This window comes from Brienomyrus brachyistius, chromosome 3 (genome assembly GCF_023856365.1).
Source record: "Brienomyrus brachyistius isolate T26 chromosome 3, BBRACH_0.4, whole genome shotgun sequence".
In the NCBI taxonomy this organism is placed as follows: Eukaryota; Metazoa; Chordata; class Actinopteri; order Osteoglossiformes; family Mormyridae; genus Brienomyrus; species Brienomyrus brachyistius.
The window spans coordinates 7,877,879-7,898,765 of NC_064535.1; the positions used below are offsets into that span (position 1 = coordinate 7,877,879).

Below are 20,887 nucleotides of genomic sequence, written 5' to 3' on the forward strand. Positions count from 1 at the left end.
TAACACATGGGTCTTAATGTGTTTGTTGAAGGTCGTGAGGGACTCTGCAGAATAGTTGTAATTGGAAAGCTTGTTCTACTGCTGCGGGACCATGTGTGTGTAATGTCTAGTATGAAACTTGCAGGTTGGAACATAAGGCCCAAACAGGAATGGAAGAAATGCCAGTCTGCAGGGCGCTTTAAAGACGGGGAAGGTTAGGAAGATTCCAAGGGCTTCTAAGTGACAGGGGCCCTAAGAAATGTGTGTGAATGTGTGATTTCTCTAGCAGCGTTCCTGTCATTTCATCAACGGGCGCACATTCACTGCTTTACCCGCCAGGCCTGCAAGCTGTCGGTAAAAGCTGTTGACTTGGAGGGCAAGTGACAATGGTTAAAGTCGTGGGGCGAGGACAGAGGGGGAGGTGTCTAGCCCGTGCGGTTTGCTACGTCAGCGCCCCCCAGAAGGTGTCGCCCCGGGGTGCTTTGCCCAGCCTTTACCAGGTTCCGCCACTGCAAGCACATAGACACAGAGAGATCTGCACCAAAATTTACACCTTCATACAGCAGGAGGAAACAGGAGAACCCAGAGGAAGCTTGCACAACAAAACCAGACATCAGGGCTGGAGATTAACGGTTACAATGAAATCACATTCAACTCATTGCGTTGCCCAGAAATAAGAGTTACTCATTCAGTTGATCAAAGTACTAAGGAAAACATTTCCACACCACAAACTGTAATTGTAGGAAAATCCTCAGAAATTACAGATTCAAGGGTTTCAACTCAGCCCGGTTGGTTCCGCCCCCTATAGCAAACAAACAACCCATGTGCCGCCTTCAGAGAAATAGACAGAAGTACCCTGGTACTGGCGTAGTACAATCCCTGATACCAGCTGCAGAAAAGTCTACCACTTAAATCTGATGTGATACTGTAGATGTGACTGAAAAGATGCAAGTATCAGCGCTTCACAAACCAGACCAATCTGGCAGGGACTGAACCCTGAAGACTCACTTCATTGTTACTCATACGCTTCTATGACGACAGATCCTCCAGCATGGTTCTACCTTAGAAAAAAATATTTACAAGTTCCAGCAAATCAAGGCCATGCCGGCCAGCTTTGACGTGAGCCTGTGAGGTCACATCCTTCTACGTGTCACCTCTGTTTTGTCTTTACTTTCTCTCTATTCTCTTGCTTTGCGCTCATTTCATTCGTTTATCTCTGTATTCAATCCTAGCTGGTTTGGCTGTGGCGACAGCTTTTGAAGAGATAAAGAGAGGATATCCGTGCCTGGAGTCACATGGCGCTTGACATGAGCAGCAGAAATTTTCTCAGCAAGATGACTGTGTCAACCACTTGTTGGAGGAAAAGAACGAGAGCATTAGCTGATGGTTACTGTTTACGGACACAAGACTGGTGTCACGCCCTGCATTCCTTTTCTCCTCGTTCTCTCCCATTGTGTAGCTCTACTGAGCCACACCTGTTACTTGTGTAATCTCTCCTGTGAGATTTTGTGCTTGTGAGTGTGTGTGCCCCGCGACGGGACGCATCTGACCCCGGGTGTTCCTCTGACTCACATCTGGTGTTTTCGGGCAGAGACCCCCAAGCTCACAATGATCCTGTACTAGGTAGATGGTTGTAGAAGATTAATTGAATCGTCAGCATCAAATATCTTTCCTTGGTCATTGGAAACAGACACATGGACAACTTTACAGGTGGGGCGAGACTTCACAGAATATTAGATATTATTTGAATCATAGCACCACTTCTTACTATACACCATTTCCCTAGTAGTTCCTTTTTTACTCCTCATCAAAACGTAATGTAATTTGTCCATAACAGTAATTATACCACTGATGCTTATTTCCCCCCTGCCATCCTGACTAGTATATGCCTTTGGGAGATGAATGGATGGATGGATGAAAGTATGGGAGGCGTTTTTAGGGGCCATGCAATCTGTGCGGACATTTCCCGAAGCCTTCATAATGCTACCTCATTCGTAAGTTGTGTGTTAAAAGATAGAACTTACGAACGACGTAGTGTTAAGAAGGCTTCGGGGAACTCACCGTAAGTTATTATTTTTTCATTCATTGCATGCAGTTGCATTTTATATGAATACATTATTTTGGATAAATATTAGCTGTAACAGTACATATATTTATCATTTTCAGTTTGGTATGCCAAATAAAATGAATTAATACATATATTGACATGGAGGGAACCTACTATTTCACAAGTAGATGTTCCACCTGAAAAACACTATGCTAATGGTGGCTGTGAGCTGGTTATGGCTAATGCTTGTTGCTGAAAGTCGTACTCAGTCATACTCTGTAGTAGAGTTCAGTGTGAGTGTTGTAATATTATTTATTTTAAATAACTGCCTTTACAATGTGAATAAGCGTCTTTGACTTCGTTATTCAGACGCAGACATGTGATGACATAGCCTAGGCTAACGTTACCTACATGGCCAGGCTACTGTTTGACGCCAGCTAGTCCAGAAAGTTCACGAGGTAGACCGTCAGCAATCAGTGAGGTACCGGTCTTCGTTACAGTTGCATCTGTATTACAATGACCAGGTGGCAGTAATGAAAATGATCTCCATCAGATGGTTAATGCTGGCCTCAGCAGGAGCCCGGAACAAACTGGCTGCCCCTCCCCCAGTGATGAGCCTGGGTGTATAGGAGTTGATTTCCTCAAGTGTTGACTGAGGTCAGTGACTTTTTAAAGTTTCAAATCAATTCTTACTACTTGCATGACAATTCTTATGAGAAAAATCAGCGTAGACCCGTAAAATTCATCCTAATTAAACGTACCTTTCCAATTAAATCCATCCATCAATAAATGGCTATGGAAAATGGTTGGATGGATAGTGCTTATTTAGTATGTTGCTTTTGTTACCAGTTCCTTATCTTTTAAGTAACTGGACTATATATTGTTCTCAACATACCAGTAATAGCCTGAAAGGCACAGCAGCTTGATGGAGAGTATTGTCATGTCATACCTATGGGATTTTAATTACCACACGCAGCAAATTCTTGATTTGTTGCTCGGGTTGCATTTCTGGGCCCACACCCTGTACTGATTAAGCTGTTGGAATACGGATATTTAATAGATTATGCATCCGATTTACAGTGTCTCGGTATTATTCATACTGAATTGGCTAGGATGTGTTTGCAGTTACTGTAGCTAGGATGTGTTTGCAGTTACTGTAGCTAGGATGTGTTTGCTGTTACTGTAGCTAGGATGTGTTTGCTGTTACTGTAGCTAGGATGTGTTTGCTGGTGCTGTTGTAGCTACATGAAACACTGAGGATTGCTGAACTGGTCGGGTCACACACAGTACCTCGACTGAACCGACAGGTATGTGTGATCTACTTGTAAGTGACAATTTAGACCAGTAAAGTCTCTTCATATTTCAGTTGGAACTTCCACCATTAGTAGATGGAGTTTGATTCACTGCTAAATATATTAGGCAAAAAACAAACATTTAAAAGAAGGAGTGATATTTCAGAGATTAGTATCATCTGGCTAACTTTCAGAGCCCTTTCTTCCTATATACCCAAAATGTTAGCCTATGGGCCATATAAGCATCTCACTCTAGCTGTAGCTCGCTCCAGTAAGACAAGAGTACAATATTTCTTTGGTTTTAACTGATTGATGGTTTATTCTGAAGCAGGGTCACCTTCATCATCATCATCACCATCAATGGCACACATGAAAACTAAATAGAGATAAATAAAACAAAACTATACATCTGTTTTGTTCTTTGTTTAAACTTGCCACTAACATTTGCCGTTTAGTTTACCGGCAAATCTTAATCTTCACTGAAGGTTCCCTTGCCTTCAGCAGCAAGATGTTTGAGTCCATAGTTGGCACAACCTGGCAATGAAGCTTCAACACGTGAACCTTCATCTTGCAAAATGAAGGTTGAGATTCTAGATCTCCATTTTCCCATCACAGGAATCTCAGATTGTCTTGGTCTTCTACTGGTGAAACATGCACACTATGTTGCACATAATTGTTACCGGATAGTTCTGAAAATGACACAGGACGTCCAGCAAGGAGTTTGCCATCTCTGGACCCCTGAGATGATAGTTCAAAGATGTGTCTTGATATTTAGCAGAACAGTCAATGCGTATTTTCCCAGGCTTTCCCCAGGGTGAGGGATATACCATACTGGATGCCTGTCAGTTTCTGTGTCTGGGACCCTTTCAACATCTCCATGGGTTATGGTCTCATCCATGAAGGCTGTGTAGTCCTTGTAGTATTGCTTGTTCCTCTTAAGCTTTCTTTCAATGCACTTGAGCTTCTGCTGCCACTTTAAAAATTAAAGTGGTGTCGCTCTGAGCATCAAGAAGAGCATACATGAGGACTTCACAATCCAGTTCACTTGTGGTTGACACCCATACTGGTATGAGTGTAGAGGAGTAAGTGTTGTTGGTATCCCTTGAAACTCTATTAGATGTTGCCTCGCTTTGTACCTTTGTCCCTTTATCTTGTGTGGACTCCGTCTTCCTTTCTTTAGACTTCTCACCTTCCTTCAGTTGTTTAGACTTGTTGATACCTTCCTTTCTCCTCTAGGATGATCTTCATGGAGACAGGTTGGATGTTTTTTCTCACATGTGTCACAGACATTCCTGTTCTCACAATCCTTTGACCGGTGACCAAACTTCAAACAGCCAAAGCACAATGCCTTATCTTGAACAAATTTAACGCGCTCAGCCACATTCCTTGCCATAAACTTATGACACATATGAAGAATGTGGCCTGCTCTCTCACAAAGGGCACAACTTGTAGTAGAAGTTTTCTCAAAACTAGTTGCAAGTGTCTTAGCTCCAGGCCCTTTATTCCTTGGTATCTTAACTTTCCCACCATTGCTTGGCTTCAAAGCATAAAGGGATGTCACAGGGTTGAAAGCAATCTTGGCTGCCCTTGTGAGAAACTGTACAAACTGACTGAAGCTAGGAAGCTAAGACCTTACGATTCCATCTTGATGTTTGTCAAACAGGGCACTTTGCAAGGATCGTTTGGTTTTCAATGCAGTCACTGAGTACTTCAAGGCCATTAATCTGAGGAATGGCAGCCTCACAACTGTGAAGAAAGTCCACAAACTCTCTAAGTCCCAATCTATCCTTGGGACCTATCTTAGGTCATACGTGAAGCTTGTCCCTGAAGGCCTTGGCAATAAGGAATGGGTTCCCATATGTTTCTTCTAGAATGGTCCATGCTGCATGGTAAGTTGACTCTGTGCCCAGCAGAAAGTTGCTTTCTATTGCCTTATTAGCTGGCCCACCTACATACTTACGTAGACAGTACATTTTGTCCTCTGCTGGTATGTATTTCCTGTCTATCAAAGTCTGAAAGGAAACTTTCCAATCATTAAACCTGAGTGGATCACCACTGAATGTGGCTGGTTCTGGTATAGGGAGAAGGCACGCACTAATGGATTCTTCTGACATCTAGACATGAGCTGTGGTGCCCTCTTCTTCTTGGACCCCTGACTTGCATTCTTGCCTTAGCAGCATTTAGTTTCTTGAGTGTCTTGAGGCGTTGTAACTCTCTGCGCTTGTCTTCTAATGTCCTTCGTGTTGCAGCATTCTCCACCTCCAGCACAGCTCCCAGCCTAGCTTCTTCTTTTTTGCGTTTAAAGGCTTCAGCTTCTTGCTCAGCTATTATTTTCTTATCTTCCGCTTCAAGCCTCTGAAGCTCTTCTAATTGCTGTTCTTGTTCTAATAAGACTTCCAGAGTTGCTTCGTTAGCAGCTACTTCAGCAGCAGCCTCTTGTCTCTTGATAGATGAAAGACATGAGCATGTGGAGGTGGCTCTTAAGTAACTTTGTGAGCGAATGGAAGCCCTTGACTGCTTCCAACTGAAGCTTGACTGATGTGACTTCATTTATAGGGACACGGATTCAGTTTCCTTTCCATCTAGTTCTTCTCTCTGCTCCCTCTGGCTATCTCCCTTGAGACAACTCTGTGCAGTTTCTACAACTGCCCATGTAACTGATTCGTAAGCGGCATATGGTTTAGTCAGGAATCTCTATTTGACGTATTTCTTTATAAAGCTGATTTCGATCTGCCGAGGCCTCACTAACCTTTACTACTACTCCTTGCAGCGGGTCACTCGTCAGTCGTCTAGCATTCTTAACAAGAGCCTTCCACCTTTCATAACTTTGAAGCGATGTTCAAGACCTTTCAGTCCTTCATTGTGCAGTTCTTGTCCCACTTCAGTTAACTTGCGGATCCATTGGCTTCTTCATGGCCATTCTTGACGCAACATCCTGCTGGCAGTTACTATGGGCTGTGGTTCTAAAACCTGACCTATGTTCTCTTTGTCATTGTCAGGAAACTTACCCATATTTGACATTTTGGTTTGGTTTAACTTAATAAATTTGTTTGATTAATAAATAACCTACTGTACGAACTTAAATGAAACACATTAATTCTTAAAGTAAAACTCAAAAAGCACCCTTAAAGAATAATCACTTAGGTAGACTACTGCTACTATAATGAAACCTGCTTAGAGAAACTCTTTGCATTTCTTGGTAATACCTATACCACACCAGCAACAAATTAGACACAGAAAAGGTAAGTACATAATACCAGCATGTCTTATAGAGGCACAGAAATATCAACAGATGACAGCATCTAGTGAAACCTGCAGACCACTTGCAGCTGAGTTACCACTGGCTGCGGTGTTCCACTCGCGACGAGCAGTCGAATTCTCACTGTAGCTCCCTCCAGTAAGACACAAGCACAGGAGTTGTTTGGTTTTAACTGATTGATGGTTTATTCAGTAGGATCACCTTGATCAGCATCACCATCAATTGCATACGTGAGAACTAAATACAGATAAATAAAACATAAAACTACATCAGTTTTGTTCCTTGTTTAAACCTGCTACCTAACATTAGCCGTTTAGGCTATACACAGCTGTACACATCAATCGAAATTAACCATGAGCTTTTGGTCCGCTTATTACATTCATTTAAAAGAAGCACAAATCCATGCGAATATACTCGCGATATTAACCAACAAAATATCGAAATTCAAATGAAAAATAAACATTAAATGACAGTAAATATAACTATTTGCTTGTACATCTCATTTACATGAGCATTTATTGAAAATCACGAAACATATACAATGTATATGAATTCGCTAGGCTAACGCGAACCTCATACTTAGCATTTACGTGGCTAAATACAACTTAAACACAACTAAATTTAACAAAATACACATACCTCGTTGGCTACTTACGGAAGGGATTTAACCTTCATCTTAAGCGTCTATTTCTTTGTCCTTGGATGACAAGTACACAAAGCAGGAGCCGTTAGCAACCGAACTGGACATGGGAAAAAAACGTGCTTCCGTCTAACGTACCTCGGCCGTCAGAACAACAGTCCCGCGCAATTACTTAGTTCCGTTTAATAATGCTAAGCACGTAAAAGTAAAACAACAACACAAAAGAGAACAGATTTAGACTGACAGGTTAATGTCAGTTATACTAGAGACTGACAGGGCTGTGACAGCTGGTTTGTCTGGATTCAGAGAGGTGGTGATGGTATAAACCCATCACACAACATAAAGACCGCATCTAAAGGATATTACTCTGGATAACTGCATCTGAAATGAACTCTTACTAGTAGACTGGACCCGATTTTTAGGGCTCTCTTGGTCGTAAATACAATAAACCAGAATTTTATTTGATAAAGAGGAAAAAAAAAATATTTTGCCCATAAAAATGGTCTGGTAGTTGCAAATTAAATATTGCATACTTAATACAAACATTGTCAGGTAACACAGTACATATAAAACTCAAAATAAATCAGATAAGCACCTATTAAAAAGCATATACACTGATATTTTAATTAACACATAAGTAAGTGTCGTATGTCAAAAAAAAAAAGGAGCGGCCGATTTAAAGAGCAAAGAAACACATCGTCATGATGCACACCATTGTACTTTGAAACAAAAAAAGCTGTTGGTGAAGCCCTTTTACACAACCCAACCCCGGAGAATGATTAATTCCATGGGACACCGAGGATTTTTGGGTAGTGAAGGGTTAAAAAATGGCATAGCCATTGTACTGGAATATAGCTTCCCTCTCACTTCCTCTTCAGAAATGGAAGATGGAGGAATATACTTCACTTTGAAACTTCGCTTTCGAGAAACTTTGAAAGACGCACTGCCTCGATCTCTCGTCCCCCAGTGGGGTGCCCACGTTCGGCTAGCATTCACTGCCAAGAGCACAATACATTCAAATCCTGGTGCTACTGGCAGTAGATGCCAGACAAGCCCATTCAGATCACGCGGGTCGCGTACCAGCCATCTGCGAGGTGGCAGGTCGTCTCAGCTGGTTGTGGGTTTACATCCCAGAGGATGGTGGAGGTCTTGTCTTCACTCAGCATAGAACGGTTGCCAGCTTAGGGTGTCTTCGCCACTGATGCCATTGACTGCAAAGTTGTTCTGTAGGGTGGGGCCGGGACTGCTGGAAGAGTCTCCCATAACCTGCCTTAGGGCTTCCATGGAGCTCCTGTTGTTCATCTGATGGGGAGGCATCAGTGCAGTGTAGGTGCAGCTGGAGGAGGGCATATTGGTAGGCATTTCCTGTCCCATGGTGCCGGTTTCCTGCTTGAGCTGGAAGCCCGGCTGGTCAGTGAAGCTCTGCAGAATGTCCTCGTTTTCCATCACGTCCATGTAGTTGAAGGGCGTGGTCAGTGGCAGACAGCCGTCTCCATTCATGGAGCCGGCGGCACCGGGCGGGATGTTGTAACTGGGCCAGGCGGACTGCATGTTTGACGCCTCTGTGGTGGCCTCCTTCCTGTGGGTCCCGTGCTGGGCCTGCTGCTGCTGGTGCTGCTGGGGAGGCGACCGCCAGGTCTGGGCCTCGGACATCTGGGCCTCCGTCATCAGGCACTGCAGGTCCCGCTCCGTCAGCCGTGGCAGGCCGGCTGCACTGCCATCCCCCGGGGCAGGTAATGTCATGCTGGGCTGCAGGCTGCCGACGGTGCTGTCGCGACTCGACTGGATGCGGATGGTGTCCAGGGAGAGTGCAGGGGTGCCATGGGACCACGGGCTGCTCATGGGCACTGTGCGCTGGAGGGAAGCCTGCGAGATCATCATTGGGGGCTGCTGGCTAGGCTGGTACACGGAGCTGTCGTACATTCCAGGGGTCTGAAGCATGCGGCTAGACAACGCTGGCTTCATGTACGAGTTCTGTGGCTCTGGGGGACACAAACCGGGCAGTGAATGAATGTGACGTCAAGCTACTCGACAGATACATATAACATCCAATGAAAATGAAATACGTCCTCTGTTTACTGCAGATGGAATACGCCCATTCTCCTCTATCTACCAATAGTGTTTCACATCTAATTGACCGATGAAAAGATGCCTTATATTTATCTATTTAAACTAGTATTTACATTAATTAACATTTGCATTCATAATAATCGTTTTCTATGGATCACTTTACACATTTCAACAACTTAACATTGATAGCTAGATAGCTGGCTAATAGACATCATTGTAAATCATGAATTTAAAACTAGATAGGTTTGTATCTTGATGATACTGATATATTTGCCTTGCTGACATTAATCCACGTCAGTCCATTTAAAACATTCATCCGTTCACTGGTTTCTATTTGGTTTCTATCTGAGGTGCTAAGGGCGGCTTTTTTTTGCATTTTTCTTTTGCGTTTATTTTGTGAAGTAGTTCCTGAAATAATGGATTGTCGGAGTTAAGTGCTTTTCATGAGACAGCAACGATATTGTGAACGGAACAGATTGTGTGCAGACAATAGCTTTGTGTTTCCTACCTTTTTTGACGGCATGGAGAATTCGTGCAGACATCTTGGGTCTGTTTGCCATATTCATAACTGCTTGGGAATGAAAAGACAGACACGTTTGTCTCAGAACAGCGGCCCTGTCCAAACGACACATGCCGTCTCGCCTGTGGCACGGTTAGCACGCCTTACCAGGGAGGCTGGGAAAGGACTTCATCAGGTCTTCCCTTCTCCTCTTCTTCTCCTGGCAGCCATAGGGGTCTGCGATGAAAGCACATGCATCCGCAGACAGACAGACAGTGAGTCTCCATTCACTGTGATCACAGGCGGTGTTTTCTCAGGATTTAAGGCCCTTCGATCAACTCTATTTTCCCATATATTTTTTCGCCAATTGACACGCTAATCAAGAATCTATCGAATCGGTTCTCAGACTCCCCCAGACAGGCCCCGCCCACAGCTCACCTTTGTCATCGGGCAGGTAGCGGAATTCCATGGGCTCACTGACCTCCTGGTCAGTGGGCCGGCGGAGCTGCATGTGCACGGTGACGGGGGATGTGATGGAGGTGTCAAAATACGGGGGGGTTTTGAAGACGATCGCCACCTGCCGGTGCACGTCGGCCTGGGAGAAGGAGCCTTTGGCCTCCCAGCTCTGCATGAAGAAGCGGACCTCGATGTCGTCTGCGGTGACGAGCAGCAAGGGGACACATGGCGGAAAATGGAAGGATATGAGGAACAGAATTCTTTTGTGAACAGATTAATGGATGAATGAATGAATGACAAAAATAAATCTGAAAGTTATTATTGTCATAATTGCAGATTCTTTCATTCGGTGTGGTTTATATCTCATAAAAATATATACTTATGTAAAGGGAAAAGTAGAATTTGGGGAAGTAATCCTAGTTCCTTCTTCACTGTACCGCCACCTGTCTTTGTTATTTTTAAAATCTGCAGGGAGCAGCCATGACCTTACCTTTCTGCACCTTATCGCAGAGCAAGAAGATCTCCTCCCCGCCCAGCACACTGCCGCTGTTCTTGTTGACGCGACAGATTCGCAGCTCTGCCGTGTTGGGGGCCCCTGATTGGCCATGAACAGAGATCAAAGGTCATGTCGGGGAGGGAACATAGAGGCGGCATTACCGCACTGATCTGAGTTATGTTCATGATTTCCCGTTTTGTGTGTGTGTTATTTAATAGGTTTAACCATGTCATGCAGAAAGGAGTTGCTCTATTCAAATTATGCAACTTCATGGTGTACTTATCAGGGCAGCCGAAAGACATATTTGATGCATGGTGATAAACATTTGATACTTTCATTGAAGTGCACTGTATAGATAATATTATCCCAAATGACAGTTTGCAGTAGTTTAAGTAAATCCAGCCAACACAAGGCAATTACAAACAACACACTGTGTTCAAGTGTTAAACAGTGCTGTGGATGCAGGATCTCAATTAGAGAGCAGATTGTCATTAGAGGAAGTGATAATGCATGTTTACTGTTGAGAGATTTATAAAAAAAGGAACTAGTGCAACTTCCTTTTTTGCTATGAGCGAGAGGCGGAACAAATGTGGTGACTGAATGCAGCTTGGTGGGTAGCCATCAGAGTGTGCGGAGCAGTAAACCCCAACTGGAAACCTAGCCGTTTTTTTTTCTGAAGTAACATTCACAGCTCCAACCGTTAGCTCATGCCTTGCACAGAGCATGCCCAAGCCCCACCGACTGTACTTGAGCAGAGCCTGCATTCCTGCACGGCTTCTAGTACGTGACTTTTCTTTGTTGAGCATATGTACTTTCTGATTTTTTTTTCTCACTTATTTTGGTTTCCAGGCTGGTGTTAGCTACTCACGGTTATCATAGATGGGGTTGGAGACAATGGGGGAAAGCCTTCGTGTGTACTGTCCTGCCTGGTCCTGCAGAATGACTTGGAAACAGAGGCGCACCACGTTGAGATCATAGTCCTCTGTCTGCAACAGCTGCTCCCGGGATACTGCAGGGACAGGGCGCAAGAGTCAACAGCCGTACACTGCAGGGACAGGGGGCGACAGTTAACAGCCGTACACTGGAGGGACCGGGAGCGACAGTTAACAGCCATACACTGGAGGGAGAGGGCGTGACTGTTAACAGCCGTAGACAACCCAACATGTACACAACTCAAGAAAAGGAGAACAGAAAACAAATGGCATCTGATATAGGGCCCAGCAGCCCACAAGCAGCCTCGACATGTTTCATTTGACAGCAGTGGGCGGACGGGGGTGTCTGATGGGGCTGAGATGGCGTTAAAGTGTCAGGGTGAGTTCAGGAAGGAAGATGTGCAGAGATTCGTGGAAGAAGAAGTGAAACAATTTAAGAGCTCAAAGCTGTGACTGACACAGCCTGTGGGATTGCCCCTGATGTCACCAGAGAGACACACACACGCTGAAACACGCATGTATGTGCACATGTATGTCCCTGTGGGACCTCGCTCGCCCACATCAGCCGACAGCCCAGCTCGCCTACTGATGGCGTTCTGATGATGTATCTTGCCTCTCGCAGATGCCTCCATGGGAGGGCTAACTGCGGGGGGGGGGGGGGCAAACTGGGGTGGAATGCAATGAGATAGGCTCTGACGTAACCTACTGCCCCCAGACTCTAGCCAGCATACCAACCAGCGAAAAGAACCATGACGAGAGAGGCATGTGCTGGAGACAGAGAGAGAGAGAAAAGAGCGAGAGTGAGAGAGAGAGAGAGAGAGAGAGAGAGAGAGAGAGAGAGAGAGGGTGATAGCGTGTCACCACAGGTGACACCACATGGTGTGTGGGGGGAGAAAGAAAACAGCAAAAAAGCAAGTGCAGGTGGTGAAGTGACAGCGACATGGTGTGCAATGAGGACAGAGCAGAGGGCGGATGATGGGGGAAGAGTGTGATTGTTCCGTGGTTTGGGGTACGGCACTTCTCACACCACCCCCCTCATTGGTGACTCATGGCTCATTTCATGGCCTTTATTGGCCCTGTCATGTTGTCCTTTTTTTCTCGTTTAGCTCTGGTTTTCAAATCGGAGGATGACGTTAGTAGCCTACAATGATGAACCTTACACACTCGGCCCGATAACCTTTCAGACGGCCAGCAATGGTTAGACGCGGCAACCTCTCGGTGAACCCAGACCGCTGATCGTTCGAGAATCCCGGTCCAGTGATGGTGCGTGACACGTGCCGTGATCACCGGGCACCAATCGACACCCTACAAGCTCGGCTGTCTTCGGCGTCTCTCAACACGACTACAATGACACACGTCCCCAACTGAATGACTCTGAGATGCAAAGCAACACTGACGTGCAAACAGGACATGAGCTAAGAACAGAATCTTCATTTTGAACCACTACGCTTACGGTCAGTGCAGGGACTTCTCTGGGACTGAGAATTTTGCCCCTTTGACTGAAAGGTGGGATAGGAGATAAAGAATTACAATATCCAGTCTGTATTCTAATTCTGTGCCTACAGTCTCTATAGATGCCTTTTATAAAACCTACCACTTTTAAGATACCGTAACAATCCTGGTTTGTGAAAATATTAACCGCACTTAACCAAACAGTGAGAAAATTTTATTTAACCAATCTTGAAAATGTGAGACTTCTTCCTCTCAATCTAAGAGTTTCGAGTTTCACAAAAACCACCATTATTAATATGTGTAGTTAAAGTTATAACAACAACAACAACTATTATTATTACTGGCACGCCAGCAATATCTTCTTTTTCAGAATTCATTCAGAAAGACAAAAAAAGCCCTTGCAATAGGCATGCTGGTTGTGAAATGACTGTTTATCAACACTGAGTGCAACTAATGTAACTTGGAGACGTCCCTAGCAATCAGACTCACGCACTCCAGTTTCGGGAAGTTGGACTTGTGGCATACATTGTGCAGGAAGCAGCTGGGTTTCGCTGCAGAAGTGAGACACAATCTTTCCTCATCCTGTGACAGGCACTGCAATGGATCATGGGACAACAAGGCCTCTCAAGAAGAAATCCAAGGGTGGTCTTCAGTTGGACACCATAACAATTCATGACCCTGACCACTTTTATTCAATGACTGTTCCCAAGTTCTCCCCTTAGGGAAACTTTGCAAAACTTACATAGTTAAACCGTTCGTCCAAAATCACATGGATATCTCAGTAAAACATAAGTAAGCTAACTGTTAGCTAACTTTTTGGGTCGTCTTTCAGGATACCTTTCTTGGCTAGCTGCAATGTCCGTAATTGACTGCTGTAGTATTTAGAATATCTTCTAAGCCTCACCCCCACAGCTATGGGGAGATGTGAGATCTAAACTAAGAAAGTAGTCAATTATACCAGTGCTGTACTTGTTGCAGACATATAAGTCATACGACACAGCTGATTGGCTATTGGCTATTGTGTCGTTATGGTAACAGGCCGCGAGAAATTCAGGTCAACGCTTTCGCCAATGCTGTATTACTCAGCAGTGTTTAGTAGCATTCTTCCAAGCATTGTTTCCACCTTTGCCATTCACATTAACCAGTAAAACATCAAAAGCTGCTAAATGATGTCCATTGTTTTCTATTCACCTAGCTTTGGGATGTCCTGCGCAAAGTACCAAAGCAGAGAACTATGGCACGTCAATAAGAAAACGGTCAGCGATGAAAGATTTGAACAAGATGAAGGATGAAGGACCAGGTCCACTGCACATCATTCTTAGCCCCGGGACAGAATTACTACTACTGGGCCCCACAATGAGCAACCCCTTCCACCCGGACCTTCAACCAGGTCTGTGTCAAACACCAGAGATGATGGTGCGGTGGTTTCCCCCCCTCCCCCGGACAATTTGCTCAGTTGTCCTCCAGAGATGGTGGATCTGTGAAGAACAGTCTGGACTGACTAAGCGGAATTAGGGAAAACTTGTGTAAATGCCCATTGGCCAGAGGCTTAAATCGAAAGGACTAAATCCCAGTGGTTATTCAATGACGAGGGAGAGCTTCAGTCCAGCAACTGGACACGCCTAGCACCTAAAAAGGGAAATAGACAAAGGACCACGACCTCACCCTCAAACGGGTTGATACAGCGGTTCACTCTCTGCATGATGGCGTCCTTGACCTCTCTCCTCCTCACACACTGGATCCCCAGATTCTGGAACCTGGAACAGAGCCAAAGTCAGGCCTCACTGTATCGCACCTGTTTCCAACCACTCAGTTCACACGAACTGCAAACATGACCTAGAATGTGATCCACAGACAGCGATGAAGCTAACCAAGAGGCTGGCAGCTGTGTGGGGATGGCTCATGGGGACAGCAAGCTCGGCTGTGGTAACTCCTCCGCCCCCACACTGCTCCAGCTCATGTGCTCTGGAAGCTTCGTGAGCTACTCTGATCTTTGCGAAGGGGAAACCCCTCTTTCTCAAACACATGAAAGTATTGTAGGGACTGAGACTGGAGGTGAGTGGTTGGGGACGGTAGTGGCATCACAGCATACAAGACACCATACACAGCTGCTGAACGCAAAGTTTACGGACCCCTTAAGGCAGTGTTTCCCAACGCGGTCCTTGAGGACCCCCTGACAATCCACATTTCTGTTCTGCTGGGAGCTGGCAGGGAGCAAAAATGTGGACTGGCTGGCAGGGAGCAAAAACATGGAACTGAAGGTCCACACCCACCTGACAGCTATCTCGCCTTGGCAACGTCTACTGTTTGTAACTGTTTATAATGTCTAAAGTTTATAACTGATTTAATGTCCATAATGTTACACTTGTTAACCCCCATTGTATATTGCAAGGCCTATAATCAAAAACAAGGTAAATCAATATAACACTTTACTACACTTCAGCATCATCTTTGGACCATTTCTTCTCTATGTTCAGATGTCAAGCAAAAGAAGGAGCTGCAGCATGTTGGCATGGGAGAGGAGAACTTACGCAATGACCTTGCGGTCGGGACCAAACTCTGTTTCGTAGTACCCATCCCTGCAGTCCTTGCCAACCAAGTCATGGGGGTGTGGCTTGTAGGGCTCATTCTTCGTGACCAGTGACACCCTCACCTTGCCTTTTCCACAGTAGTCCAGGATCTTGAAAGTAAAGCAGAGAGAAATGGGTGGAAGTCTCTTTTACTGAGTGGAGCCATTCATACAGGCTGTGAAAGGAAGGGGGCTAATTTCTTCATTTAGCGTGAAATGATTAGCGACCTGGGACAACTGACCCTAATAAACAGTCATGCACACTGAAGTAGAGACATTGAGTTTGGAGACTGCAGTTTGGGTCTGTGTCAAACACCAGAGATGATGGTGTAGTGGTTTCCTGTAGGTCGCTCCCTGTAAACAGGACCTAACCCCCCCCCCCCCGGAGACTCACACCTGGTGTGGTCAAGCTAGCTTCCCTGATAGCCCCCCTCCCACTGGGGGCTTCTGTGAAACATGACCACAAGGTGCTGCACACTGCATGAGAATTTTTTCACAGTGGTGGGAACCGAAAAAAAAACCAAACTGTTACCAACCCATATGAGACACTGAAGCCAGCAATACAGGTATCGTGCTTATTTTTTAATTAAACTTTCTTATTTTCATTTCAACTTATTTTGCCCCTCTGTATCTACACTAGTGGCCAAAACTGTGGAAACACTTCCCATTTTTAGAGATTGCAGAACTTTATTGCAGTTTCTCCTGTTACTTATTTGATCGCCCAATGTATGATATTTGTAACATTCTTTTATTGTTTATAAACATTATTGTTTAAAGCGTAATGCCAAAAAATGCTTGGTGTTTCCAATTTTGGCCCCTAGTGTAACACTTCAACCATCCATCTTCCAATCGCCAATACTACACACTCACATAGGGCCTGGAGCCTGTACCAGACAGGAGGGGGAACAAAGTGATGGTTCACTATGGACTGGATGCCATTCTACTGCAGGGCACCTTTTATCCAAACCAATTACACTTATGATAAGTTGAAACTCTACATTATGTCATTACATTATTTTATATTTTGTAAACTGTTTCATGTTTTGTAAGAGGCAATAACTAAAGTAATACTTCACTAGTGATCCTCTTTAGACAAAAACCCAGATAAGTCCACTTCCTTAACAACTAAGTCACCTCATCTCAACAACCCCAAATAACTTTACCTGTCCTTTGACTGACAAGTGTCTATCACATGAGACCCGCAGTGGGCAGGTTCTGGGTGGAAGAGTGCCTCCCACTCACCTGTATGCTGGGGTAGGTTCTATTGCTGTCGGTGCTCCTCTCTCCTGGAATGCTCCCAGCTGAACGGCCCTCACACTTGTACCTGAAGCGCATTCCCCTCTGCTTGGGCTCCTCAAAGATCTGAACATGAGGCTCCCCCACTGCCAGGTGAAATGCAGAGAATCAGTCGGGGATGCCGGAATCTGCCCTGACACAGGCGTTACCGCGGCGACTGACTTCTGGTGTGAATTTGTCACAACGCCAAATAAAGTTGATTAAATTGAAGACTGCAGTTGCCCAGATGACCACGCATGACGTCACATTTTATGCTGGAAAAGGTGTGTAATAGGTCAATACTGGGCGTAGTAAAAGGCTCCTCATTAGTTTGTCTATGTGCCTGTAAGGAACTAATGCTCCAGAAACTAGATTTGACTTCAAAATTCGCTCCAAAACACACCCCTTTGCAAAGGTTAGGCTTCGTCCTGTTTTGCCTACCTAAAAAATTAAGGACTCGGAATATGAATTCAAATAAGCCAACAGACGAATGACGGATCGTACCGTAAAATATCTGAAATATCGGGCGAAAGCATATTGTAAATTAACCTAATTAGAAATCCTTCATCAAATTCTTAGTGAACAACCACTTGTGAGTGCTTGGTATATTGACAGTAATTGTTCTACTAGCTAGTAACTTTTTTTTTAGCGTTTTAACCACTGTATTAATTTAGATATCAGTTAATCTATCAATGAGAACAGAAATACATAATACGTCACTGAAAACTGAAAGGGGGTTCATAATAAAATATCGAAAACACCCACAGTTTGCCTACAAATTTTTCCTTCCGCCTTCAGTCTATCGTTTTCGCTGTACATGTGAGAATAGATGGTCATTAAATACGGCAAATTCACGAAACCATAAACTCAACACGTAACCAGTGTACTATACAAAAATGTAACACATGTCAACATAAAAACTTAAACGAACAACACACACGCCGATATTTTTATTATTTTGCTTTACAATGGGAATTAAAGTGCACGAAATGACAGTAGGGAACAGAAAGTATGGTGCATATCTATAAATAAGAATGAATGTTTTTGAGAACTCGGAAAGCAATGATTACAGCAGACGTCTTATTACAACTCAATGCAAACGCAGATTGTTAACGTAGCAGTCAACTAATCATATATCAATGTATTATTCATTCTGTATGCACGAGAGATAAACGTCAAAATATTAGCACAGTTTTAAAAGACTTTAAAAAAACTTCAAAGGTGCATTCGTCTAAAAATCTAAATACCAAAATGCAAAAGTTTAAAGAGGATGTTACTCACCATCCATATTGTGATACATCCTGATCAACGGTTGCTATTAGAATGAGAGTTTATTAAAGGAACCTAGAACACTAATGTAGGCTATTTATTTAACTGGGGGAGGGGGGGGGCATTGACACGGCTTGGGAATTCCCCGCTTACTCCTTCCTCCTGGGCGTGATATAGTGATGACACACATAACGTGTTACAGCGTTTGGGCGTACGTCATTTTTGCGGCAACTTCAAATATTGAGCAGGTGAATAAAAAGTAATTTTGCGAATTCTTACCTTAGAGCATTTTTTAAAATTTTTAAAAGTTTATCACGTTCAAGATGACGTCCGAAAAGTTTCAGGAAGGTGCTACGAGTTTCCCGAGTTTCAATAATTACTTTGCATTTTTTGTGTCATCTTTATATCGAATTATTTTTTTTGTGTTATATTTATATCGAATTATTAGCAAGCTAAACGCACACTTATTTGGAGACTTACACACGTTCAAAAGATCTAAAAGACCCGATATTTGATAGGCCTATCTGCAAAGTAATAAATAATAATAATAATAATAATAATAATAATAAATATATGGCCCAAAAACGTATTTCAATTTTTTGTACGTTTTACGTTTATATCGAGGGAGGAGAACTTTATGAGATCACATCCATCCATCCATCCATTTTCCAAACCGCTTGTCCTACTGGGTTGCGGGGGGTCCGGAGCCTATCCCGGAAGCAATGGGCACGAGGCAGGGAACAACCCAGGATGGGGGGCCAGCCCATCGCAGGGCACACTCACACACCATTCACTCACGCATGCACACCTACGGGCAATTTAGCAACTCCAATTAGCCTCAGCATGTCTTTGGACTGTGGGGGGAAACCGGAGTACCCGGAGGAAACCCCACGACGACATGGGGAGAACATGCAAACTCCACACACATGTGACCCAGGCGGAGACTCGAACCCGGGTCCCAGAGGTGTGAGGCAACAGTGCTAACCACTGTACCACCATGCCGCCCCTATGAGATCACAATCTCTACTTTTTGTGCAGGATTGTGAAATAGTCTATTAAACCATTTAAACATTGTGTATTTAAAACCAACAAAATAAGAATCTATAAAATAAAAATTCTTGTTTAATGCACATATAGAGGTATATTATGTAACGCAACTGTTTATAAAGTCGTATATACGAGTATACCAAATAATTATTTAGTTCAATAATGTCCACCGCAAATATGTCACAAAAGAGAAATACCGAAGCTATTAATGTCTTACATGTAGGCACGTAAACATAACTCCCGATTCACAATGACACAAATACAAGTCAATTTAAGTAATGTTTCTGTGAAAGACTTTTCGGATTCCTGATTTATCATTATTTACCTAAGTTCGTATGAATTTTGATTAACTCTAAATATACAGAAATGTCTCAGAATGAGACCATGGACAAAGGAACCTAAACATCTCCATATAAGTACCATCATGTAAAATACTTGTTTTGTTTACATGCTTACGTCCTTATTTTTCTGGGTAATCCCCATATGAGAATTTATCCGCCTATAGAGACGCAGGTTGGGAATCTCCCAAAACTCATCAGAACAAATTGTTTCTCTTAAAAGAAAAAACAAACACCTGTCAGTGCTATATGTTTACAATCAGCAACACGTCAGAATAATATACATTTTATTTTTGTCATTTTTATTTTCATAAATTCAATATATTCACTTCCTACGGTCACAGCGACCGTGCTTAGGACAAGTAGCTACAGAAAATGGATGGATAGACTTAAGTATCGTTATTTTAGCGTTTTAAATCCAAGTTACTATGGTACGTGAGTGCAGTTGTTTTCTGTCTATGATATTACTTGAATTTCCAGAAAAAAAACCCAGAAACGACAGGAATCTGTAGGATTAATAAATTTTGCACCACGGTCATTTCCTTCATGTACTCGGAGTTTAAGTTATGAGATTCTCTCCTGCATAATAAGAGAAGAAACAGAGGTAAAAACGTTGAATTCATACGGGCTAAATAACACTTAACTCTAATCTATTGGGATTTAAAAGACGGATGGATGTTAAGTTTTAATATAGTACAAGTTAACTGCATCGTTGCGATCGCCATCTCTGACTCATAGATATGCGCCGCATCCCATGCATCGATGCAGCCCACTGCAGTTATACCGGAGACACTCAGCTTTTGCTTAGCCCCAGCGGGACCCCCCAGCTGCAAGTCATATAGACGGTAAAATTGCCTTCTAAAGTTCTGTTGTATTGCCATATGATGAATCGGCGTATGTCAAACTATTGGAAATTCGAACTGGGGATGCACTCTCAGTTTATGTGATCAGTTTAATATTTTGGGATTAGCCGTTTATAAGGATAACTCTACACGGGCGATTTAGCATGTTTAATGAAATTGGTACCTTAACGGTTCACGCCAAAAAGAACTAGCAAAGACAAACCACTAAATGGGTGTTCTGAGTGGGTTAGAGTGACTGTCATAGCTGTCGACAGCCAATCCCACGTTACCCGTGGGTGGAAGGGAGCGAATGGGGCCACCGTCGGGGCGATGGACGAAGCCTGCAGAGCAAGAACGAGGTGGGAGGCTAACGGCGCATGCGTCGGTGGGATCCGACGCAAGAGCTACCCCCAAGTCAGCGTAGG

General features: G+C 43.8%; 1 protein-coding gene across 2 annotated transcripts; it reads right to left on the bottom strand.

The window, feature by feature from the left end:
• Positions 1-6,735: 6,735 nt before the first annotated feature.
• Positions 6,736-18,356, bottom strand: rel (v-rel avian reticuloendotheliosis viral oncogene homolog). Of its 2 annotated transcripts, none has more exons than XM_049008608.1 (10): positions 18,248-18,356; positions 16,934-17,073; positions 15,654-15,802; positions 14,788-14,879; positions 11,607-11,747; positions 10,733-10,837; positions 10,225-10,440; positions 9,955-10,023; positions 9,796-9,855; positions 6,736-9,199 (listed from the first exon to the last, which is right to left on the bottom strand). In XM_049008608.1, the coding sequence occupies exons 1-10, from the start codon at positions 18,264-18,266 to the stop codon at positions 8,373-8,375; spliced, it is 1,818 nt and encodes a 605-aa protein (XP_048864565.1). In that variant the 5' UTR covers positions 18,267-18,356; the 3' UTR covers positions 6,736-8,372. The 2 variants fall into 2 exon arrangements, with proteins under 2 accessions (XP_048864565.1, XP_048864564.1); XM_049008607.1 differs by having other exon boundaries at positions 9,796-9,858.
• Between the last annotated feature and the right edge of the window lie 2,531 nt (positions 18,357-20,887).

Coding starts and splice junctions, on each gene's coding strand:
- rel (XM_049008607.1), bottom strand. Junction 14,880..15,653: donor CCCGACCGCAAGGTCATTGC/GTAAGTTCTCCT, acceptor GCTCTGTTCCAG/GTTCCAGAATCTGGGGATCC. Junction 10,024..10,224: donor CTACCTGCCCGATGACAAAG/GTGAGCTGTGGG, acceptor CTTTCATCGCAG/ACCCCTATGGCTGCCAGGAG.